This window comes from Sarcophilus harrisii, chromosome 3 (genome assembly GCF_902635505.1).
Source record: "Sarcophilus harrisii chromosome 3, mSarHar1.11, whole genome shotgun sequence".
In the NCBI taxonomy this organism is placed as follows: Eukaryota; Metazoa; Chordata; class Mammalia; order Dasyuromorphia; family Dasyuridae; genus Sarcophilus; species Sarcophilus harrisii.
In genome coordinates this window covers 536,929,103-536,953,008 of record NC_045428.1, presented here as the reverse complement: position 1 = coordinate 536,953,008, position 23,906 = coordinate 536,929,103, and the positions used below count along the sequence as shown (strand labels likewise).

Genomic DNA, 23,906 nt, shown 5'->3' with positions numbered 1-23,906 from the left:
CCTCTCATGCTGGCCTCCAACCTTCACCCCTCACCCTACTCTCTCCAATCTGTTTGTTCCTCATCCTCCTCCTTCCCTCCAGCCCTGTCCTGACCATTGGCCCCCACCTGCTCTCTCCTTCCCACTAATACCCATATCTCTCCCTCTTTAGGGACCCTGTTCATGATTCAAGCAGCCTCCCAGAGCCTGGGTGGTTTGGGCACAGTGGACATGGTGCTGGAAGCACGCGATCATGGGGTCCCGAGGAGGACAGCACAGGCCACAGTCCACATTCAGCTGCAGGATGAGAACGACTACACTCCCAGCTTTGTGCAGCCCTACTACCACATCACTGTTGCTGAGGACCTGCCCCCAGGATCCACAGTTTTAATCCTGGAAGCTACAGATGCTGACCAGAGCCGACCGCACGCTACACTGGACTATGCCATCATCAGTGGCAACCGCGGACAGGCCTTCCAACTGGAGAGGCACTTGTCCGAAGGTGGCTCCGGTCCACAGGCCTCGGGATGTCTGGTGTTGCTTGAGCCGCTGGACTTTGAGAGCGTCACCGAGTACAATTTGACGGTGTGTGCAGCGGATAGAGGGAAACCTCCACGAAGCACAAGTGTCCTGGTCGTCATCACCGTGCAGGACGTCAACGACAACCCACCCGTCTTCGCCCAGCCCCATTACCGTGTGGCTGTGCCGGAGGACACTCCTGTGGGCACCGAGTTGTTGCGTGTGGCAGCCTCTGATGCTGATCCAGGCCCCCACGGTCTGGTTTACTTCACCATCAGTTCTGGGGACCCCGCACACCTCTTTGAGCTGGATGAAAGCTCAGGGGCCCTCCGCTTAGCACGACAGCTGGACCGAGAAGCTCAAGCACAGCATCAACTAGTGGTTGAAGCAGCTGACCCTCCTGGAGCCCACTTTGCCCTGGTGCCTGTCACGGTGGAAGTACAAGACGTCAATGAGCACGGGCCTGCCTTTCCCCTGCTTACTCTGAGTGCCAGTTTGCCTGAGAACCAGCCTCCAGGAACACTGATCACCACACTCCATGCCCTGGATAAGGACACTGGGGCCTTTGGGCAACTCCACTACACGCTACTAGAACCAGGATTAGGGCAGGGACTGGGAGCCACCCATTGGGATATGTTTGCTTTGAATGGCTCATCAGGTGAACTTCGGGCAAGAGTCCCTTTTGACTATGAGCATACCCGCAGCTTCCGGTTGCTTGTGGGTGCAGCAGATGCAGGGAACCTCTCAGCCTCAGTCACCTTGTCTGTGCTAGTAACTGGTGAAGATGAGTATGATCCTGTCTTCCTAGCACCTTCATTCCACTTTCAAGTGCCTGAGGGTGCCCGCCGGGGCTACAGTCTAGGCCATGTGCTGGCCACAGATGAGGATGGAGGCGCGGATGGTGTGGTCCTGTACTCCCTTTCTGCTCCCTCCCCGTATTTTGGGATCAACCAGACCACGGGTGCTCTGTACCTACGAGTGGACAGCCAGGCACCAGGTGCAGGGGCCAGCGAAGCCGGGGGAGTAGGCCGGGCGAGGCGGGAGGCACCCCGGGAGTTACAGCTGGAGGTGGTAGCTCGAGGGCCCCTGCCTGGAGCCCGAAGTGCTGCAGTGCCTGTGACTGTGGATATCACCCACACAGCGCTAGGCTTAGCCCCTGACCTCAACCTGCTGTTAGTGGGTGCTGTTGCCGCCTCGCTGGGTGTGGTGGTGGTCCTGGCACTAGCAGCCCTGGTGTTGGGGCTAGTACGTGCTCGAGCTCACAAGGCGGAGGCAGCCCCAGGGTCCACTCTTCCACCTGCCCCTCTTAGTACCAGCTCCCTGCAAAAACCAGGCCGAGAGGCCCCTAGTCCCCCACATTCCGAACACCTTTACCACCAGACATTGCCTGGATATGGTGGGCCTAGCACAGGCGGTCCTTACCCACGTGGTGGCTCCCTGGACCCTTCCCACTCCAGTGGGCGTGGTTCTGCTGAGGCAGCTGAAGATGACGAGATACGAATGATCAATGAGTTCCCCAGAGTGGCCAGCGTTGCTTCTTCACTGGCTGCCCGTGGCCCTGATTCTGGCATCCAACAAGACGCTGATGCTGACGGACTGAGCGATACATCCTGTGAGCCACCTCCACCTGATGCCTGGTACAAGAGCCGAAAGGCTGGGCTGCTGCTTCCAGGCCCTGGGCCGGGGCTTTACCGAGAGGAGGGTCCGCCAGCTGCCAGCACCGCTGGGGCCTTCCTAGGAGGCTGTGGCCTGAGCCCCGCCCCTCCTGGAGACTATGGTTTCCCAGCCGATGGCAAGCCCTGTGTGGCAGGGGCACTCACAGCCATTGTGGCGGGAGAAGAGGAGCTCCGGGGCAGCTACAACTGGGACTACCTGCTGAGCTGGTGTCCCCAGTTCCAGCCACTGGCCAGTGTCTTCACTGAGATTGCTCGGCTCAAGGACGAGGCACGGCCCTGCCCACCTGCACCCCGAATTGACCCACCACCCCTCATTACCGCTGTGGCCCACCCTGGGGCCAAGTCTGTACCTCCTAAGCCAGCTAACTCTTCAGGCCCGGGAGTCCGTGGTCCCTTCCTGCCCACCCACCGCTCCCCCATTAGCCATGAAGGATCCCTGTCCTCAGCTGCCATGTCCCCCAGTTTTTCACCTTCACTATCACCACTGGCTGCCCGCTCCCCTGTTGTTTCCCCCTTTGGGGTAGCACAAGGACCCTCTGCCTCAGCTCTGAGTGCAGAGCCTGGCCTGGAGGCCCCTGATGAGGCAGAGCTACATATCTAGACTGGAAAGCTCCCAGGGCCCCCTGCATAATCATGAGGACACAGGACGAGCCCACTGGCCTATCCCCTAGCGGCCTCTCCCCAGTTCCATCTCCTCCCATCCCTAGGTTGGGGCAAGAAATTACTCCAGGGTCCACTGCTTCCCCCTGGTGGGGACAATATCTGGCTCCCCAGAGATACCCCTCCTAGAGCACAAATTCAGTCACCATTCCCGACAGAGGGGCCCTAACAGGCCCAGCCTAGATTCCCCCAGGGCTTGGTATATCCCTTGGGGCCCAGGGCCCAGCCTATATATACCCTGCCTACTGGCCCTGGTGTATCCAACTCTTGAGGCCGGACATATACGAAGGCCCAGCTTACATCCCCTGGACCCCAGGAATCAGTATATGCATATCCCAGGTCCCCAGAGTCCAATCTTTGTTCCCCAGACCTGGCTTATCATCTATCTCCCCCAGAGCCCAAAGTTTACACTAGTATGTATACCTTCTTGCCCTCTCTTTTTCTTAGCTCTCCCACCTTCAACCTGAACCCCAACATGCACACACACACACACACACACACACATTCCCCACATCTACCAACTCTATGTGATCTAACACCAGATCCCCCTGGTTAGGAGCGCGCTAGCAGTCTTGGACCTCGAACCTTCTTCCCAAATGGCCAGACATGCCATCCATCCTCTGCTTGGAGCCCTCTCCTACCAGGATGCAGAAAATTCTGGCCCCTCAGCAATACTCCCCAGCCGGACCTGGATCAGTGGCCATCCTCGTGCCTCAGAATTGGCTCAGGAGCAACGTTTGTGCTCCCGTCTCCCCAAACTCCCCTTTCTTTTCCCTCCTCTGCCTGGTCCTGCCATCTCCCATAACCAGTGCCTTGCTGGTTTTCCCGTCTTACAAAACTTCGCTCCCCAGAACTGAACAGGGCAACAGACTTAGCAGCGTCTGCCTCTGAGGCCGCCCTTTTCTTGACCCCGCATCCTACCAGCACCGGCACCAGCACTGTGGCTCCATTTCCCCCTCCTCCCCTCCCAAGCGGGAAGCTTGTTTCTTTGAGCCCAGAAGAGTAAAGAGCAGGCCAGGCTGGGTCTCCGGGAGGTCCGAGGAGGATGTCAGTGAGACCTCAGCCCAGAACGGGGGAGAACAGGATAGGGGGAGGGGCGGGGGAAGAGGTAGTCATAGAGGGGACACCGTCCTTGGAAGGGTCATCTAGAGTAGGAACTCTGCCCAAGGGATAGTCCAGGTTTGGGGGTGATTCCGACCTGAAAGGGGCTTAGCGAAGGAGTTCTGTCCTGGGGGCTCAGAGAGGGGGAACTCTGCAAGGGTTAAGACCGAACGATCTCTGCCCTGGAGAGCTCAGGGCAGGGGTTCTGCCCTGGGGGCTCAGCTGCTCCCAGAATCCCCCCTCCCAAGGCCCCGGATCCTTATTTATTGGGTGAGGGAGAGCTCGGGCTGCCCTCGTACCCAGACCCAAAGTGCCAAATATTCTCACTCCGGAGCCTTAATAAAGAGACTGTTTGTACCTGGAGCTGCCTCCCTTTGTTTGGGGGTGTCGTGCCTATTGGTGTGCTTACGTGGGTGCGGAGCTGCGGTACGTGCGGGGCGGGGCGGGGCGGGGTGGAGGGTGGGGGTTTCCGTCCGATTTTGTTTGTGGGGACCCGCCCAACACGGGGTTTGCGCGTGTCTGTGGGAGGGGCGGAGCTCCCCTTGTCCGTCCTCCAACCCGCCCCCATCTCTACGGGAAAGTGCCTACGCTGTCCCGGCTTCCTTCTGTTCCCAGGGTCCTGCCATGGGGCTGGAGGTTTGGTGAGCTCCGGGCCTGGGCCGGGCGGGAGCTCGGGACTGGGCTCGCTCTCCGATGTCCCCGGCCTCGCTCACTCCTTCCTCCCCCCTGTTCCGCAGCGTCCCCGGGCCCCTGCTCCTGCTGCTCGTCGCCTTGTGTGTCTGTGCCCGAGGCCTTGGCCCAGAGCCTGACCAGCCTTTCCTGTGAGTGCCCGCCCCCAGCCTCGGCCAGCCTCCCTGCTCCCCCCAGACCAACTCTTACTCGCTTCTTTCACGTGGTTGATTTGAGGAAAGTATTTTAAGAACCACTGTTATTTCCGCGAGGGCCCGACCCGCCTCTCACCTCTCCCCTTCCCAAACTTCTACCCTTTACCTCCAAAATTCCCCCATCAGCCATTCCTTGTCCTTGGTTCCCAATCTTCGTTCTTTCTTTTCCCCCAGCTCCGCCGCCATTCCCCGGCAGCACTTGGTATGGATCCTTGACACCAGACCTTTTGGAAGTCCCTAAACCCCAACATTCTTAGACTCCCTTTCCCCTTTTTCCCATCACCCCAGATCTGATACGAGCCTCTAAAACAGAAGGAACCGTAATTTCACACACACTCCCCTTCCCCATCTCCCCAGGCCGCCGCCGGGTTGGGTGTCTATTGGCCGTGTGGGTCCTACTGAATCATTGAGTCTGACTTTCGCTCTGAGACAGCAGAACCTGCAGCAACTTCAGAAGCTGGTGCAGGATGTATCCGACCCTGGCTCCCCCCGATACGGTGTGTGTGTATGGGGGGTGGGGGTCTGTACGGGTGGAGGTGGAGGGACACAAGGTAGATTGCGAATAGCAGTCCCTATTGGAGGGAAGAGCTGTGTTCAGGGTTGAATATAGAGTGGAAGAAAATGAACTGCATAGGTACTATAGGCTGTATAATAATCCCTTTTTTCTCCAATCCAACTGCTTAGGGGTTCTAAGCAGCCCTCTCGCTCTGCTCCCCCTTCCCCCTCACCCTCTCATCTCCCACCCCACCCCAACATAACAGAGTTTCTAAACCCAATGGGCTTGTTTTATTTTTTGACTAATGGAATTTTTGAAGCTGGTAACCAAACCTTTCTTCTGGATACTCTACTTCATTTGGTTTTGGTGACATTCTCTTGGTTCTCCTCCTGTCTCTTTGAACTACCCCTTTCTCTATATCTCGAATTCTCTGACCAAACTTTTATTTTTTTTTTTCCTTCTATGTATTTTATTTTTTTATTTTTTGATTTGTTTTTTTTTAATAGCCTTTTATTTACAGGATATATACATGGGTAACTTTACAGCATTAACAATTGCCAAACCTCTTGTTCCAATTTTTCACCTCTTACCCCCCCACCCCCTCCCCTAGATGGCAGGATGACCAGTAGATGTTAAATATATTAAAATATAAATTAGATACACAATAAGTATAAAGACCAAAACGTTATTTTGCTGTACAAAAAGAATCAGACTCTGAAATATTGTACAATTAGCTTGTGAAGGAAATCAAAAATGCAGGTGTGCATAAATATAGGGATTGGGAATTCAATGTAATGGTTTTTAGTCATCTCCCAGAGTTCTTTTTCTGGGCAGCTGGTTCAGTTCATTACTGCTCCATTGGAAATGATTTGGTTGATCTCGTTGCTGAGGATGGCCTGGTCCATCAGAACTGGTCATCATATAGTATTGTTGTTGAAGTATATAATGATCTCCTGGTCCTGCTCATTTCACTCAGCATCAGTTCGTGTAAGTCTCTCCAGGCCTTTCTGAAATTATCCTGTTGGTCATTTCTTACAGAACAGTAATATTCCATAATATTCATATACCACAATTTATTCAGCCATTCTCCAACTGATGGACATCCATTCAGTTTCCAGTTTTTGGCCACTACAAAAAGGGCTGCCACAAACATTCGTGCACATACAGGTCCCTTTCCCTTCTTTATAATCTCTTTGGGATATAATCCCAGTAGTAACACTGCTGGATCAAAGGGTATGCAGAGTTTGATAACTTTTTGAGCATAGTTCCAAACTACTCTCCAAAATGGTTGGATTCGTTCACAACTCCACCAACAATGCATCAATGTCTGACCAAACTTTTAAAGGTATGCTACCTATATAAATTCTCAAACTTATAAATCCAGCCCCAACCTCTGCTCATAGGGTCATTTCTAAACTCTGAGTGAAACTAGGGAAAATTGGAAGAGGTGTGGAGATATACTGTAGAGTGGGAAAAATTTTGACAGCAATTAGAGGATATGGGGAAGGAGAGATACAAATTCTAGAAAAAGCACATCATGAGCAAAGACGCAAAAACACAATTAGAAACACAAGATGTGCAGAGTTAGAAAATGCACTTTAAATGTTCCTAAGGGATTACATCGGACATGTGGCAGAGCATTCTGAGCTTGTATTGGTCTGATCAGCTACAGAGGATAGACACATAATTTAAACTCCAACATAATGGTATTTTGGGTGTCTTCAAAAATGGACAACCACCTAAATCTTGTTGGAGTGGAAAAAAAACACTGGATTTGGTGTCAAATGTTTATAAGAGGCCTAGAAAAGAATTGTGATGAATAAGTTTAATGAATGGAAATGCTTAAAAAAAGTCTTTAGCTCAAGATCTGTAATAAACTAAGCTAGCATCCTTCAAGGATCTGGACCCTTTCAGCCTTCAGTGTTCTCCCTCAAAAGCTTGGGGTGAACTATAACACCTGTGCCCATGAGATTTACTGATAATTCCTTCAATCCACCCTTCCCCTCTTCCCACTAGGGAAGTACCTGTCTCTGGAAGATGTAGCTGCATTGGTCCGACCATCAACACTCACTCTTAGCACAGTGCAGAAATGGCTTCTAGCGGCTGGAGTGCAAGATTGCCAAACAGTGATCACAGAGGACTTCCTGACCTGCCAGATGACTGTCCAGTGAGTGGGGGACTAGCTGCCCAATGAAGAAGGGATAAGGGGTTGTAAAGGTTCTCCCTACCCTCCTGATTCTTCTAATAATCGCTGACTCCCAGCTCTATGACTTCTGACCCCCAGGCAAGCAGAGCAGCTCCTTCCTGGGGCAGAGTTCCATCGCTATGTTGGGAGACTGGGGGGAGGCCGTGTTGTGAGGTCCCCACGTCCATACAGCCTCCCTGGGGCCCTGGCTGCCCATGTGGACTTTGGTAATTAGTTTGGGTACTGGAAATTGGGAAGGGAGGGAAATAGGGTCCTGCCTAGAAGCTAATTCCATTTCCTCCTGATGCCTAGTGGGTGGACTCCACCGGTTCCCTAGAGCTTCCTCCTTACAGCAACGACCAGGGCCGAAGCTGGACCTTGAGGAGTCCTTAAGTCTGCACATGGGGGTGACTCCGGCTGTGATTCGTGAGAGATACAACCTGACTGCACAGGATGTGGGCTCTGGGTCTCCCAACAATAGCCAGGCTTGTGCCCAGGTGAGCTCCCTCCTATATGTGACACTTTTTTGAGAAAGTCGATCCATTTCCCCATCCTTTTCTGACCCTGACCTTTTCTATTTCTCCTCCCCCTCTAGTTCCTGGAGCAGTACTTCCATGATGCTGACCTAGAAGAGTTCATGAAACTCTTTGGGAAGAGCTTCCCTCACAAAAACTCCGTCAGTCGAGTAGTTGGGCAACAAGGTCATGGCCGAGCTGGACTGGAAGCCAGTCTAGATGTACAGTACCTCATGAGCGCTGGAGCCAACATCTCCACCTGGGTCTACAGCAGCCCTGGTAGGCCACCTCCCCAAACTTAAGAGATTCAAAAAATTGGCATTCCAAGAACCCTCAAAACCAGAGAGATGCCCCAGAAAGCCCCTTTTGTGGAGGATGAAAGGTAACTAGTGTCATCCCCCAGAGGGGCGTTAAGGGAAGGGAGAAAGGGGATCCAGGTGCATCTGGCTCCCTCCCTCCCCCCCCCCCCATGGGTAGAGAAACAAAACCTAAGAGATGCCTCCAGAAAGCCCCTTCTGAGGAAGATGAAAGGTAACTATGTGGCTGGTCAGCCCATAGAGGTTAAAAAAGGGGACCCTGGCACATCTGGCTCCCCCCCACTTGGGTAGAGAAAATAGTACCCTCTCTCTCTGACCTTTAGGCCGTCACGAGTCCCAGGAGCCTTTCCTGCAGTGGCTCCTCCTGCTCAGTAACGAGTCTTCGTTGCCATTGGTGCACACTGTGAGCTATGGGGATGATGAGGATTCACTCAGTACCGCCTACCTTCACCGGGTCAACTCTGAGCTCATGAAGGCCGCTGCTCGAGGCCTCACCCTGCTCTTTGCTTCCGGTACTCATGCTCAAGACCCCTGATCCTGATAGAAGACTCCTCCTTCAATCCCAATTGATTGATTCCTAACCTTGATCTCTTATTGGAGGATATTCCTCGGCCCATTTTCCTGCATTTCCCATCTTCAGGCCTCTTTAAAGAATCCCTCATTTTTTCTCCCTTCTCTAAACTCCTGACTTCAAAAACTAACCTCAGACCTATCCCTATTTCTTCTATCAGGGGACAGCGGTGCCGGGTGTTTCTCAGGACCAAAGGGCCACTTGTTCCGTCCCAGCTTCCCAGCCTCCAGGTAACTCTCCTCACCACCACTCAGCTACTTCATTCCCAAGCTTGTAACACCAGACTGAGATGCTCTCTTCTCTTAATGGTGACTTTTGAGGCCCCCCTGACCTGTGACCTTTGGGAAATCTAACCTGTGACCCAGGATCTATGGGACTGGGTAACTATGATCCTTGGGGCCCTGAGCCTTTCTGCTGACCTAAATCCCCAGGTGCTAATCCCAAAACCTCTATGTCTACAGCCCCTATGTTACAACAGTGGGTGGGACTTCCTTCCGGAATCCCTTCATGGTTACAGAAGAGATTGTCGACTACATCAGTGGTGGCGGCTTCAGTAACATCTTCCCAAGACCTCAGTACCAGGTGTGAGAGTAATAACTTACCCTGCCCCCCAGCACCAGGGAAACTCAGTCCTATAAGACCCTTCCTGATATTCCTAGTCTGAAGGCATTAGAGGGATAATCAGGATGGGCTCTGAGTCCCCATGGCTGTTCTCTCTCTTTAGGATGAAGCTGTGTCCCACTTTTTGGGCTCTTCCACTCACCTGCCTCCTTCCAGTTACTACAATGCAAGTGGCCGGGCCTATCCTGATGTAGCTGCACTCTCTGATGGCTACTGGGTGGTTAGCAATCATGTGCCCATTCCCTGGGTATCTGGCACTTCGGTGAGATCACTGTCACTTCCTTAGCCCAATTCTCATCCCTTGAGCTTATGTGGCTTTCTCTATCATGACTGCTACTTCTATCATACTCTTTTCTTCCTTGGATCATACACTATCCCCACTCTTTAGCCAGCCGAGTAGAAAGACATGCTGCTTTTCCCTGTTCCTTTTGCTCTGTCATATACATTCTTTCCTCTTTCCACAGGCATCAACCCCTGTCTTTGGGGGGCTCTTGTCCTTAGTGAATGAGCAGCGACTCCTGAATGGCCGTCCCCCTCTGGGTTTCCTCAACCCTCGACTATACTCAATGCAGGGTCGTGGCCTATTTGATGTAAGTTTGGGGGGTGAAGATAGGGGTTGGGAAGAGCAAGGGTGGAAATAAAGGTGTAAAATGCGTGAGGGCCAAGTTTGTAGTGAGAATATGGAGGATTTGAGGCATTTGGGGTGGGGCAGGCCCTCAGGTATAATCCTTTCCCTTTTTACCACAGGTGACTCAAGGCTGCCATGAGGCTTGCCTGGATGAAGAGGTGCAGGGTCAGGGGTTCTGTTCCAAGCCCGGTTGGGACCCAGTCACAGGTTGGGGAACTCCCAACTATCCAGCCCTCTTGAAAGCCCTGCTAGACCCTTGAGACTTGATCTTACCCTGTTCTTGAAAAATGCCACCCTCTTTGGCACCCTGATCCCACCCTGCTGCAGATACTCTTGATTCCCTGACTCATCCTTGCTGTGAGCAAGTTGACTCCTGCAGTAACCAATTCTACAACTTTCATGGGTACTGATCAACATCACTGTCCCCTCACACAGTATTTGTAGGGCTTAATTCTTCCCCCTACTTCTTCCTATTTCTTCAGTTTCCCTTGCCAGGCCATTGAAACCAAACCTGCCCCAGGCAATCAGAGCCAGTATAGATAACCTCAACTGTCCATGAGTATTCCCCTTCCCACTTTGCTTACTGTTGTCTATATTTGCAAAAAAATAATAAAGCCTGTGATCTTTTCTCTACATCTTCTGAGTTGCTTGAGGGACAGAGAGAGCATGGTTTCCCTTGGTCTTCAGAGACCAGGGTCCTGCACACTCTGGGTGCAGGTCAGTTAAATATCTTAATCCAGAAAAGGAAATTGAGATCTAAATAGGTCACACGTGTATACTCTGGAATATCCTCATCAGAACGTGCTGTGGGAAAGGCCCTAGGTCCCATTAAGCTCACAGGGATGTGATTTTGCATTCATTAACTGGGTCTGCTATTGAGCTAACTCATGGGCCCTGGGCCCTGATCCTTAACTCCTTGTTATTGCTGAGTCAGAATAAGTCCTGGAGATTTCCATATTCATTTTACTGCTGGTAACTCTGGGGGAGAAAATGGAGCAGAGATGAGGAAGGAACTTGATGCCCTGAACCTTTATCATAAATGCTCTTAGAAAACTATTAGCTAGGACAGGTTAGAAATAAGCTTGATTGCAAATGGAATTGAAGGAAGAAGTGTCACCCATGCAATCATCTTGATTGGTGTGAATAGTTAATACAATTTTTAAAAATTTTATCTATGTCGGATATTGGGCTAGGCACTGGTAGGGGAAAGGGAAGGCAGGAGCAGTATACAAGTTTAAATGAGGAATTATTCCCCCCTCCCCCTTTTAGATACAATCTATTAGTGGATCATGTCAAATTTAGATAGTTATAATATTTGATATTATATGACAAAAGCCATGACAAAAGTCACCCAATTCAGAAGAACTCGGAAGAGGCCAGATCTGAACTCATGGAAAAGAATCTCCCTGACTCCAAGCCCAGTTACACTGTATCACATAGCTGCCACAGTGGCAAAAAAGTGATGTACAGCAATGAGCTGAATATAAGATTTTACCTGCTTGCAAAAAAAAAAAAAAAAAAAAAAAAAAAAAAAAAAAAAAAAAAAAAAAAAAAAAAAAAAAAGTGGATACACTTTGTTAAAGCTTAACTTAAACTTAAAAAACTTAGGAACTTAAAAAAAGGAAACAAAGTTTGTCAATGCACATAGTAAAAATACAGATAGACAAACTTAAATCCAAGTCCAAGCAGCTAATTAAGGTTGGAACCAAGTCTCCTGCTTTGCAAGTCCAATATTGCACTGCTTCCAGTTTTCTCCAGAAAGCCTCCAGGGATGAGAAACTCACCACTAGTTTAAAAAAAAAAAAAAAAAAAAAAAAAAAGACGCTTCAGTCAATGTGTGAGAAGGAATTTGGACGGGGGGGAGGGGGGGAAGGGGACTGTCAGGGAAAATGACACCCCTAGACACAAAGTGGGGGGGGGGGTATCTCTGACTTCTGGAGTCGTTTCCTAGAAGAAAAGAATTTGGCCAGTCCAGAATCAGGTCAGTCCAGAAATCCAGGAAGGGAAAAAGCAAAGCTGGAGGAGACCCGCTTCCCAGATTAGGGGATGTCGTTGGATTGGCCGCTCCCTCACTGGCTGGGCAGAGATACCTAAAGTAGAGGGAACCGACCATCCTTACCCACCGGTCACATGCTAGCACGTTGCCCTTTCTCAAACGTGTGGATGCTGCTCTTCATGAAAGAAAAGATTCCCGGGAAAAGCGCCGTTGCATTTAGAGCAGCCGTTTGTCCTGGCCCTTCTCGTTGCACGGTGGCCGAGCGCAGCCGGGGGAAGAGCGTCAGAGTGGGAGCAGCACCCAGGGCTCCCCACCCCCACAGTCCTTCCTGCCCCCGCCCGACGCTTCCCAGCCTCCGGGCTCACTCATCGTGCTGGAAGCGCCCCGGGGACCGAGGGCTGGGGAGAAGGGCTGCCACCTGGCCCACCATCTTTTTTTTTTTTTTTTAACAGATGAGACCCTAGGCCCGGTGAGGTTAATTACCCGGTCACCCAAACAATGAGCAACAGATGAACCCGGACTTGAGTCAGAGTGCTCGAGACCTCAATTTGAACCGGGGTTCACCCGGCCTCTAAGGTCCGGGAGCCCAGAGGAAAGTTCAGTCTGTAGAAGACAAACGAACCGGTTTCCATAGCAACCCCGGCTGTTCTGCAGACCCTCTAGCCTCGCACTTCTCTATGATCCTGGGGGGGGTGGGGCGAAAGAGGCGCGCCAAGCCGGAGCCAGTGGGAGAGGAATACAAGCCGTAGGACTCGACGTCGCGGATTCGCCGACGGGATCGGAGGGCGCGGCTTCGGCCGGAAGTAGGAGGAAGTCTCTTGAGGGGGAGGGAAAGACGGGAACCTAAGCGGAAGCGGAAGCGGAAGCGGTTCTGTCCTCTTAGTTCTCGGCCTCGGGTTCCGTCCCCGCTCCCCGCCTCCTGCCCGGCGCCATGAGTGGCAGTGGCGCGGACCCCGAGGTGGTCCCGGCCCCTGCCCCTGCCCCGCCGGGCCCGGCCCCGACTCCCACCCCTACCCCTGTTCCGACCCCGACCCCTGCACCGGCGCCGGCTCCCGCTACAGTCGAGAGCAAGGCCAGCCCCGCGGGAGGCGCAGGCCCCGGCCCCGGCCGGGGGGACACGTCTGACCGCCGGGCCTCGGGTGAGCAGGGACCGCGGGGGGAGCGAGCCAGGCCCCGTATAGGATGAGAAGAGCTGGGGGGACTGGGGCTCTCGTGTGGGTGGCGCAGCTTGAGGCATCGACTGAAGGAAAACGAGTGCTGACAAAAGCAAAGCTGTCCTAGGATGGAAGGCGCCCGACCCCCCCCAGGAGGGCCTCAGAGAGACGCTTGGAGGACCGGTTGCTATCGTAGAAGAGATTCTTGTTCACAGAGCACTGACTGGATAACCGACGGCCCTTCTGTCCGAAAGGCCGTAAAGGGGTGTGTGGGGGGTGGTGGGGGCGGGGGCGGGAAAGGACGGCGAGCCTTCCAGAGCGCTGAGGAAGCGAGGCAATGGTGAACAGCTGAGCAAGGCGATCCTGGAGACCTAGCCGGAGCTTTTCCGTTTCCAGAGCAGCCAGGTGCCCCCCTGGATTTAGTGCTGGCTTCCTAGCCATCATTCTCCCCACTCCTCCACTATCCATTTGAAATTCCTCTTCTCTCCTCTGCCAGTCCCGGTATCTGCAGCTGGGGGAACAGCCCCCCCCGAAGGTGCCATGTCTAATGGGGTGTACGTGCTGCCTGGTGCTGCCAATGAAGAGGTCAAGCCCGTTGTGTCCAATACACCCCTGGTGGACTTCCTCATGCAATTGGAGGACTACACACCCACAGTAAGTATAACTGTCCTTGCCACCTTTTTTTCAGTTCTCTGCAGGCTTGTGCTGGCCAACTTATTGCCATTCCTTGGGTCATTAGTTTTTCCTTCGCTAGATCCATCTTTTCCCTCTAGGCTGAAGGTCTTTTTTCTCCCATGTTTCTGAAGGGCATTAGCATTCAGCAAAAGCTAGATTTACCCAAAGGTTCTAATTTCTTTTAAGGATTATTTCTAGAGCCGTTTTCTGTGAGGTTTACCCAAATCTCCCACTTTTGGCTTCTCCTTCCCCTTTCTATTATGCACACACCCCCTCTACACTTTTGTTGATTAAACTATAAACTCTTTGGTTTCAAAGATGTGATTGTTTTTGATTTTCTTTGTATCTAGCAAAATATGTACCTAAATGACTGAGTATCTAGCATAGTGCCTGATAAAGTATGTACTTAATAACTGATTAAAGATTTATGTATGTTCTCAGATTCCAGATGCTGTTACTGGTTACTACCTGAATCGTGCTGGTTTTGAAGCCTCTGATCCCAGAATGTAAGTGATTTGACACAGGAAAATCCAGTCCCCAGCATCTAGTGAGCATCTCTGGCTCCTTTCTGTATGCCAAGTACAGACTTCAACTTGAGGGAGGGCGTTTTATCCCCAGTTGCCAACTCCTTCTACCTTCCCAGTGTCCGGCTCATCTCCCTGGCAGCCCAGAAGTTCATCTCTGACATTGCCAATGATGCCCTACAGCACTGCAAGATGAAGGGCACTGCCTCAGGCAGTTCCAGGAGCAAGAGCAAAGTGAGTAGATTGGCATTAGGCTGGTGATATGATAAAATGTTCCCCTGGATCTCTTAGTGAAGCTTGAAACTTTGCATTAGTAGACCTCTCTGGTCCTATGAAAACTATGGAAATCATCACCCTTATTTTATATACATAAAAACTCAGTCTTTGCCTCGGGACATGTAATCCGTTAATGCCAAGAATCAAGACTACATCCCTTGCTCATGTTATTGCTCTATTTTTCTTTCCCAGGACCGAAAGTATACCTTGACCATGGAAGACCTGACCCCTGCACTCAGTGAATATGGCATTAATGTCAAGAAGCCACATTATTTCACCTAAGCTCACCTCTTCCCCGGCTGGCCGGGGGTGTGTGTGGGTGTGTACACATTCAGTCCCATTCCTCATTCCCCACCCACTCCCACACCAGCCTGTTTTCATAATAAACCTTTATTGTGACTGAGGCAGGTGGCTGCTCTTCCCACATTGGGGAGACACTGAGAAGTGGGGCTTGGCATGGTGTGAAACAAAGCTGAGCCTACCCCCACTCTTCCAAGATTGGCAGATGGGGGGGTGGGAAGGTAGCCCCTAAAGCTGGGGGAGTGAGGGGGAGCTGAGGTGGCTGTACCGTTGCCAGGAGAGGGAGGGACCCTGGGTTCTGCTGCTAGGAAGGGGGTATAGCTGTACCCCACTTCCCCCCATAAGGCTCTTATTTGTCCTGCATCTTTTCCAGGATGGGCACAATCATATCAAACTTGGGCCTCTTGGCTGGGTCCTCATTCATGCAGATCTTCATGAGTTTACACACATGTGGGGAGATACCTGGAGGAATGGTGGGTCGGAGACCTTCCAGAGCAACCTATAAGCAGCAAGAATCCCCAGGTTCAGGACATCTGTCCCATAAATCTGCTTCTACCCTCATTCCCCTCCCCCAAACATGTCCTCTGCATTCTCCAGACCTTCATGCCAATTTCCATGTTGGAGAGGTCAGCAAATGGTACTTCCCTTGTCACCAGTTCCCACAACAACACAGCAAAACTCCACATGTCTGCAGAACGACGATTAATCTCCTCGGGCTTCTTCTGCAAGGCTAGGTAGAGGGAAAGAATTGGGATAAGAAACCTGACTCTTGCCCTTCTCCCACCTCCCCAGTAAATCTGCTATCTTCTGCCTTCATCCCCCCCTACCCTCAGGAGCCACCCAGGCAGGGGCATACATGCGCCCTGGACACTGAAAGGAGAATTTCACATCAGCCATGCTGATACGGGCAGTCATATCCTCGTCAATCTGGGGAGGAAAAAACAAAGTCTGGTTGTAGTGAGGAATCTGCTCAAGAGACAGTTGGATTACATATACCAAGTCCATTGCAGCTTTAAGTCTCACCATGACACTTCGGCTGTTGAGGGCATGCCGGGGTATGAGGGGCTCCAGTGTGTGCAGGAAGGCCATGCCCCTTGCCATGTCCAGAGCAAACTTAACTGCCTGGGTCTGATCAACGACAAAATCTGGGAGAAGGAAAGGCGTTACCCCTCAGACCAGACAGCTGGCTGCAGGCTCCTGTCTCCACCCTCCCTGTTCCCAACTCTAATCCCAGCCTTTTCTGGCTGCAATGCCACAACTCACTGGTCCCTTCATGAAGCACGTTGTAGAGGGAGCCGTAAGGCATCCAGTGGGTGATGAGAACAGGATGAGGGGCAGGAGGTGCCTGACAGGCTCCCAACACAGGCAGCACATTGGGGTGGGAAAAGATCCTGCAAAGATAAGCCAGAACTTACCTGCTGCTCTGCCCCTTTGACTCCCAACCTCCCCATGCCCCCAAATCCCCCACCTCAGCTTAGGATACTCCTCATTAAAGTCTCTGCTCTTTCTTGTACTCCAGTCACGGATCTTCAACATCTTGATGACGATGTCATTCCCCTGCCATCGACCCTTCCACAGCTGGGTTGGGATAGGCAGGATCAGATTAGGGATTAGGGTCAGAGAGGATAAGATCAAAGAAATTGGAGCTGGAAGGGACCTCAGTTATCTCTACAACCCCCTTGTTTTACAGATGAAAGTAAAGGCCTAGAGAGATCAAATAATTCATTCATACAGCAAAATAAGAAGTAAAGCTGGAGCCAAACCCACTTTCTCTCCAGGAAATCCAAGGTTTTCCCCCACTATGCAGTGAGTGAAGTAGAGGAATGATTAGAGAGGAAAAAGCACAATACAGGGTTCCTGGCCTGTGCAGAAGGCTTAGGGTAGATGGGGTGTGGTTAGGAGGCCAAGGCTAAGGCAGTTAGGGGATCTGGGCTTGGAACTAAGGGGTTCTTAAGGGTCTACAGGTCACCTCTCCTGACTGGTTCTCGTTGAGTTTCACCATCAGGTTGAGCTGCTTGAAGTCGATGCCTGAGTGTTTATTCAGGGTGCCGTTCCCTGAGAGGAGTGGGGTGTTAGACGGGGGGGCTAGATAGGGGCTATTCCCTGAAGGGGGATGGGGGAAGATGTCCAGGGCCAGTCCCTTTGAGGATAATGGAATTGGGGGGGGAGGGGGGGGTAGACATGGAGTTCACCAAGGAATAGACCATTAAGGGAAGAGTTGTTGGGTGTTAAGAGTAAACTATTACAACTCACGAGGTCGAGTGCGTGTTGTTCCTTTCCAGAACGTGTCTTTGTATGGGATCCGGCCCATTGGCTGGCCCAGCTTCTCAGCCCGTTCTGAGAAGGAAAAGCAATGGAGAGGCACAGCCCTTTAGGGTAAGCAACAGGAAAACTGGACCCCAACCTATTTCCCCTCCCATAGATGGCCTCCACTGAGGAAACAATGTTGGGGGCTGTTCAGTGAGTTTAGGATCCAAGGCTTACCTCGGAGGCTCTCTCGAAGTGGGGCTTTAGCCTTGTCCACTGGCATTTCTCCATACTTGTTACAAATGCTGATTAGTGCTCCGCCAGCAACAAGATCCTGGGGAAGGAATGACCATAATGAGTCATTTCCCACCCCTACCCACTTTCTCCTATAACACCTTTGGAGATCAGGCAGTCTCCTTCCCCAAAATGAGTGAAGTCCTCACCTCTGCCACTTGGTCCTGGCCCCAGAAGCAGGCATAATGAAGGGGCACATTCCCATGCTCGTTCACTGCATTTATATCAGCCTTGTATTGAAGCAACTGGGAAAAAAACAAAGGACATGTGTACCCCATTAACTCAGTACCCCCCAATCCTTCCTCAGACAATTTGTTTTCTGGCAGTAGATGTACAGATAAGAGCCCTTCCTCATCCAGTGCCAAGGGCCAAACCCTATCCCATTGTCCCATTCCTCTTAATAGTGCTCCAATCTAGATGATATAAAGGAAAGGGAAGATTGCCTACTTTTTGCACAATGTCCCGGTGCCCATGGCTGGCTGCTAAGTGGAGTGGGGTATCATCACCCCTGTTCATTACGTTGATTCGGGCTCCTCTCATGATCAGCATTTCAACCACAGCTGAACGGCCTTCTCGGCAGGCCCAGTGCAATGGAGAGAAACCATGGTCATCCCTAGAAAATGGGAATAAATAGTCATAATTCACACTTCTACATGCCTTAAACTTTACAAAGGACTTTCAGCCCCTACCCTGAAAAGTGGGTTGTAGAAATAAAAACATTCCTGTGTTATAGGATAGAGGGTCAGAAAAATCAATTTAGGGTCACAGCATAGTTGAGGGATAGGACAAATGTGATGGATGAAACAGAAAATTGGATTGGACTCATAAAATGTAGCTGATACTTAATTATATAAGCTTGGAAGTCATTTAAATTTTGAGCTTGTTTCCTAATCTATTAAATGGAAAAAAAATTAATTTGTACACAGAAGTGAAAAAAAATGTAAAATTCGACAAACTGGTTTTTAATGGGGGTGGGGATGGAGTTTAAGGGCAAAATAAAAAGCTGGCAGAAGTCAAACATCAGGATCTGTTGCCTAAAAGAGGGACAATAGTCACTAGAACTGGAGAATCCTTAAGAGTTCTAGCAGAACTCTAGGGACTAAAAGGGAAATCAGAAGCTGTTGAGGGTGGGGCTTGCCTCCAGCAGAGGGCCTCTGGTCAAATGGCCATATAAGGAAATTCCCACCGAGGTCTGGAGGTAGGAAGGCTATCCAAGCAGAGTTGAGAGGCAGGACTGGGGTGGGGCAAGCACTCTAGAAGGACTGGGGACAGGCTAGTCTGAGGAGGAGGGGTGTGGTTGGGCCTGAAGGGTTTGGGTCATTACGAAGAGGGGTGGAGCAGAGGCTCCAATTAGTTCCGCTATTGGCCTGCTCGCTCCCTTTTGCTTCTTTCAGCTACAAATATATTTGTATACATACAAATCCTGAGATTCTGAGACTCTGCTCTAAGTCCAGTTCTTGATCCGGAATTTCTTCTAAAACACCCTGAACAACTGGCTTTCCAGCATCTGCTTTATAATATTGAGACATAAGAAATTTAACTACTTCCTATTGCATAATATAAGGTAGCTCTAATTAAAAAATTTTTCCTTACATTGAGCCTAATCCCCCTTTTTCACATGACAGTTTTTCCAATCCTCTTCTCTACTCATCAAACCCTACAATATTCAAGATAAGGTTCAATTAGGGCAAGGTAGAGAACAGGATTTGGTTTCCATGTTCAGTAATCTTCAACAAGTTATATTCTTGCTCTAACCATCATCACCCATGAGAATTTGATTCTCTGTTCCAGAACTTTGAAATTCTTCTATCTCACCTTAACATGAAATCCTATATCTCCCTACTGATCTATTCATAGCAAACTTAACTTGTAACCACTATGCTGCTGAGCAGTGCTAAAAAAGTCACATAGCTGTGCTGTTTAGGAGGACTTCATTGTTGTATTATTTCACTGCAACTGGATCTAACACCACTTAACTCCCTTCTTTTCCCTAAGGCTCAAATTTCTCTCTCTCTGTCACACACACACACACAGAGACAGATACACAGATACCCTCTGACCCACCAGTTACCCATTTATCCCCCTCCCCTGGAAATGATCTAATCTTAGGAAACAGAGATCCTTTGTGTGGATTCCATCTTTTTCCCTTTTTCTAGAACTCAAAAAGCCCTTAATATGATCCTCCCTACTCACCTCCTTTATTCTAGGTCAATTTCTCTAACATGTGCCCTTGACCCCTTCCCCTGCCATCTCTAGCAGTGCTCTACCAGTACTATTCCCCCCACTATCCTCCATCATCTTCCCCATTCCTAATCTTCAACTTCACTGTGGCTTATTCTTCTCTATTGGCCTACAAAAATACTCCTTAGCCTAAATAACCAAATGATTTTTTTTTTTGGCCATGGCATTTCCTCAAGTCGTTGTCCTTTATTTTTCCTCCTTTTCATAAATAACATTCTTTTTTTTTTTTTTTTTTAAACTCATCTATTCTTATGTCCTCTAATGTTTCTCCTCAACTCATTCCAAACTAGTTTTCTGATCTCACTACTAGGCTAAAAATGCTCTCTCCAAGGTTATCAAAGATTTCTCAATTTCTCCAAAACAAGTGGCACTTTTAGTCATCATCTTTAACCTCCTGCTAATCTGTGATGCTGCTAACCATCTCCTTAATATTTTCTCCCTAGTTTCCTGAAATATCTCTGATTCTCTAGGTAGACATTCTTTCTCAGTTGTCTTTGCTGAATCATTATCCAAGTTTGGGCCCCTAACTTCAGGTGTCCCCATGGCTTTGTCTTTGCCTTTCTCTATATTCTTTCTTGGTGACTTCATCAACTGCCATATAGTCAATTATCATTTCTATGCAAATGATTCTCAGATTATTATAGCTAGACCTACTCTACCCTGAGCTGCAATCAGTCTTAAATCACCAACCATATACTCCTAATAAGATGTTCTACAGAAATCTAAACATGTCCAAAATCGATTTCATCTCTCTCTCCAAACTAATTCATTCTGAATTCCCTATTTCTACCATCTTCTTAGCCACCTTAGTTCAAACACTCAAGTCATTTTTGATTCTTTATTGTTCCTCATCTCCATAGCCAATCAATTTCCAAATCTTGTGAGAGTTTACCTCCACAATCTCTCTCACATCTGTCTCCTTCTTTCCATTCACATAATCACCACCCTCTTCTGGCCCCTCATCATCTCTTGCCCAGACTACTGAAAAAGATTCCTAATTGGGTCTCATCATTCTCTAGCCCCCAAATTGTCCTTTCTAAAATGTAGGTCTGACCCTATCACTCCTCTATTTAAGAAGCTTTAGTGATTAAATCTACTATATCATAATTTTTTATTTGGCTTTTGAAACTCTTGTCAATGATACTCTGATCTATCCAGACTGACTTCCCATTACTCTCCCTCAGACATGCTTAATTTTCAGGCAAAGCAACTTGTTTGCTATTCTCTAAATTTGGCACCCCATCTCCAGCTTCTGAGCCCTAACACACAGCCTTGTCTTCCATGAGTCAGATGAACTCTCTCCTCACCTAAGCCTCACTCCTGTTTGTTTTTTTCCTGCTCAGTTCAAGTGTGACTAGATCCCCTTCTAATCATTAACATTAGTGCCCTTTCCAATCACTTTATATTCACTTTAGATTGATATTTATATATGTTAACCTCCCCTTTCTCTAAATGGAATGGAAGCTCATTGAGAGAAGGGATTTGTTTCTTTTCTTTTTTGGGGGGTGAGGGGGGCTGAGGCAATTGGAGTTAAGTGACTTGCCCAGGAACACACTGCTAGGAAGTGTTTAAGTGTCTGAGGCTAGATTTGAACACAGGTCCTCTTGACTTCAGGGCTGGTGTTCTATCCACTGTGACACCTATTGTGTCCTGAATTGTTTCATTTTTATCTTTGTTTTGCCAATGCCTGGCACAGACTAAGTACTGAAAAAAATGTATGCTGAATGAATGCCTCTGAATGAGACCTGGGAAGGAAGTAAACATTTTTGGCTACATTGTCACATTAACTCATATTCAGTATGTTTTAGTGGAATCTACTAAAACCCCAAAATTTTTCCACAGGAATTGTTTATCTGTACATTCACAATTGGTACTTGTGCAACTGAAATTTTTAATCCAAAGATTATGTAGTTGAACAGCCCTGTGAAATTTTCTATTAGATTTGACCTGACCTTAGCTTAATAGTATGATTTGGGATCTTGCTCTGTTTCTTGTTTTTATTTTTGTTTTGTGAAGCAACTGGGATTAAGTGAGTTGCCCAGGATCACTTAGCTAGGAATTGTTGAGTGTCTGAGGCTGGATTTGAGCTCAGGTTTTCCTGACTTCAAGACTGGTGCTTTTTCCACTGCACCACCTGGCTGTCCCAATTGCCCTGTCCAGGTTTTTAGCTATCACTATTTGTAGTTGACATGAAACTAATAGGATAGATGTGCCATCTACACCTCTCCCCAAATCAATGTTGAAACAGCAAAAGTCAAACTGTGCCTGGGTCATTCCACTAGAGACCTCCCACCACTTTAACATCGACCTATTATTCTCTGGGTCCGAATCTGTGCAAATCTCCTGGTTCAGAGGCTCAAGAACTAGGAACCAGAGCTCACAACTCTATCTTCCAAAGACAGCTTAATAAGCTATCAAAGGCTATACTGAAATTCAGTTGTACTTTATCTACCACTACACTAATCCTGGCAAAAAGAGAAATACAATATTGTAGATTCAAGACCTTAGAAATGAATATCTAGCTCTGAATTCCTAGAACTTTCACATTCTGCTTTTTAGAGTTTTTCTAAGGCTTCAACCCCTTACCCACCCACCCGAGGTCCTAATGGCAAGAATTAGGGTCATAATCTTATTTAGCCCTCTCCCAATATTTTTGCCAAATACATCCCCCCTCCCCAACATCCCCAGCCCTATCCACTTGGCCCTGGTATGGATCACAGAAACTAAACCCTATAGACCCTGCCCAAGAAAAGGCTGCGCCCTAGATACCAAGCCACAGTTAACTGTGCCAAGGTTTCCTCTATGCCCTGCCCAGCCCCTCAAAGCCCCTCACCCCTGGTTCAAGTCGTTTTCTGTGTTGTCCAGCCACAAACGCACAGCCACAGCATTACCCTCCCGGCACTGGGTGAAAATGTCGTCCATGACAGCAGCTCCTTTGGGCCCTGGGAAGTCAGGAGGAGAGGAGGAAGAGGCTCCAGGTTATCATCCCCCCAAAAGAAAAGATTCTCCCTCCTATTTTCGGTCCCAGTTCGCTGCATGGGCTGCCCGAGATGCTGCGCCAGCGGTTGGACAGGGGAAAGGAGCAGAGGGGGATGCCCTAGTTAGTTATCTTCTCCGGGGATAGTCATGCCGGTGGGTAATAGTTATCTCCCTCCCTGCAATCCCTCCGCGGGGCTCCTTGCTCCTCTAAGACGGACCGGTCGGCTCGCTCCCAGAGGAAGAGCCTGCCTTATAGGTAAAGGGGCGTGAGCTGCGGAAAGCAGGCATTTCCACACCGCTCCCACCGCGGCCCGGAGGACGAGCCTCGGACTTCCCCACCAAGCCCCCCCCGGTCCGCCAGCAGGGCACCGCCGAGGCTGAGGCTCCGGGGCTCCCCCAGACAAGCTAGTGCCGCGGGCACCGAATTCTCGGCTGCGGCGGCAGCAGCTCACCCACGGTGCCCTGGGACGCGGTTAGGTGCGTGGGCATGGAAGGGCCGCGGAGGAAAGCCGCGGCTCTGTCACACAAGGGTCGGGGAGGAGGCCCGCCAGCAGCGGAGTCGGTCCTGGGCGTTGTCCCCTCCCCCTCGCCGGAGACTCCCCCACTCCAGAAAAGGGTGGAGGGAGGCCCCCCGCAGACGGCCCCGAGCCCCACCTGACGGTTGAGGGGCCTGTAGCCCACAGAAAGCAGGCGCCGGCCCGGGCTGCAGAGCGTTCTGGGACTAGCCTGGGGACTCCGCCCGCCCGTTATCCGGGCCCGCCGAGCGCGGGCAGTCAGTCCTCCTTTCCGGGCTGGGTTTCCTAAACCATAAAATGGGCTCGCGGCCCCGCCCCCGCCTCAGGCTCGCACGATTCCTTACCGGGGCTCCAGGGGCCAGGTCCAAACGTCGCTGCCTCCTACTCGGGCCGCTGCCTCCTCCGCCAGCCCAGCCACACCCGCCTCGGATCCCGGCCCGGCCCGGCCCGGCCCCGCCCCCCGCCACGCCGCCGCTCTGGGCCACAGCCTCCTCTCGCTGGTCTTTATCGGGCGGAGCAACCGCTCTGGGCGCCACAGCCTCCTCTCGCTGCT

The 23,906-nt window shown here is 50.4% G+C and overlaps 4 protein-coding genes across 7 annotated transcripts in view; 3 read left to right on the top strand and 1 right to left on the bottom strand.

Moving 5' to 3' along the window:
* Positions 1 to 3,311, top strand: part of DCHS1 (dachsous cadherin-related 1) — a 70,722-nt gene extending 67,411 nt beyond the window's left edge. Inside the window, exon 21 of the mRNA XM_031962087.1 lies at positions 152 to 3,311. Coding sequence (XP_031817947.1) covers positions 152 to 2,775 — 2,624 coding nt within the window. The 3' untranslated portion in view covers positions 2,776 to 3,311. The remainder of the gene's footprint in view (positions 1 to 151) is intronic.
* Positions 3,312 to 4,468: 1,157 nt separating this feature from the next.
* TPP1 (tripeptidyl peptidase 1) lies at positions 4,469 to 10,785 on the top strand. The gene is made up of 13 exons (XM_003765332.4): positions 4,469 to 4,576; positions 4,673 to 4,756; positions 5,177 to 5,316; positions 7,332 to 7,482; positions 7,600 to 7,727; positions 7,813 to 7,997; positions 8,096 to 8,294; positions 8,656 to 8,844; positions 9,064 to 9,133; positions 9,365 to 9,485; positions 9,628 to 9,786; positions 9,989 to 10,114; positions 10,272 to 10,785. Exons 1-13 carry the CDS (start codon positions 4,560 to 4,562, stop codon positions 10,410 to 10,412), a joined length of 1,710 nt encoding a protein of 569 aa, XP_003765380.2. The 5' UTR covers positions 4,469 to 4,559; the 3' UTR covers positions 10,413 to 10,785.
* A 2,212-nt stretch (positions 10,786 to 12,997) lies between these two features.
* On the top strand, positions 12,998 to 15,181 carry TAF10 (TATA-box binding protein associated factor 10). Its single transcript, XM_031962093.1, has 5 exons — positions 12,998 to 13,287; positions 13,799 to 13,956; positions 14,419 to 14,483; positions 14,621 to 14,735; positions 14,970 to 15,181. Exons 1-5 carry the CDS (start codon positions 13,080 to 13,082, stop codon positions 15,057 to 15,059), a joined length of 636 nt encoding a protein of 211 aa, XP_031817953.1. The 5' UTR covers positions 12,998 to 13,079; the 3' UTR covers positions 15,060 to 15,181.
* On the bottom strand, positions 15,152 to 23,851 carry ILK (integrin linked kinase). 4 transcript variants are annotated; one of them, XM_031962088.1, is made up of 13 exons: positions 23,698 to 23,851; positions 22,693 to 22,801; positions 18,066 to 18,231; positions 17,768 to 17,863; positions 17,562 to 17,658; positions 17,331 to 17,414; positions 17,047 to 17,132; positions 16,546 to 16,655; positions 16,341 to 16,468; positions 16,101 to 16,222; positions 15,905 to 16,004; positions 15,677 to 15,807; positions 15,152 to 15,576 (listed from the first exon to the last, which is right to left on the bottom strand). In XM_031962088.1, exons 2-13 carry the CDS (start codon positions 22,779 to 22,781, stop codon positions 15,427 to 15,429), a joined length of 1,359 nt encoding a protein of 452 aa, XP_031817948.1. In that variant the 5' UTR covers positions 22,782 to 22,801; positions 23,698 to 23,851; the 3' UTR covers positions 15,152 to 15,426. The 4 variants fall into 4 exon arrangements, with proteins under 4 accessions (XP_031817948.1, XP_031817949.1, XP_031817950.1 ...); XM_031962089.1 differs by lacking the exon at positions 23,698 to 23,851 and adding an exon at positions 23,493 to 23,588; XM_031962090.1 differs by lacking the exon at positions 23,698 to 23,851 and adding an exon at positions 19,037 to 19,125 and having other exon boundaries at positions 22,693 to 22,795.
* Positions 23,852 to 23,906: the final 55 nt, after the last annotated feature.

Excerpts from the sequence above, each read along its gene's own strand:
- TPP1 (XM_003765332.4), top strand. Across the intron at positions 9,787-9,988 it reads CCTGGGTATCTGGCACTTCG|GCATCAACCCCTGTCTTTGG; the intron begins GTGAGATCACTG and ends CTCTTTCCACAG. Across the intron at positions 10,115-10,271 it reads AGGGTCGTGGCCTATTTGAT|GTGACTCAAGGCTGCCATGA; the intron begins GTAAGTTTGGGG and ends TTTTTACCACAG.
- ILK (XM_031962088.1), bottom strand. The coding sequence starts at position 22,781 with ATGGACGACATTTTCACCCAGTGCCGGGAGGGTAATGCTGTGGCTGTG. Across the intron at positions 18,232-22,692 it reads GAAAACGACTTGAACCAGGG|GGATGACCATGGTTTCTCTC; the intron begins GTGAGGGGCTTT and ends CCCATTTTCTAG. Across the intron at positions 15,577-15,676 it reads ACATGGAAATTGGCATGAAG|GTTGCTCTGGAAGGTCTCCG; the intron begins GTCTGGAGAATG and ends TGCTGCTTATAG.
- TAF10 (XM_031962093.1), top strand. The coding sequence starts at position 13,080 with ATGAGTGGCAGTGGCGCGGACCCCGAGGTGGTCCCGGCCCCTGCCCCT. Across the intron at positions 13,288-13,798 it reads GTCTGACCGCCGGGCCTCGG|TCCCGGTATCTGCAGCTGGG; the intron begins GTGAGCAGGGAC and ends CTCCTCTGCCAG. Across the intron at positions 14,736-14,969 it reads GTTCCAGGAGCAAGAGCAAA|GACCGAAAGTATACCTTGAC; the intron begins GTGAGTAGATTG and ends TTTCTTTCCCAG.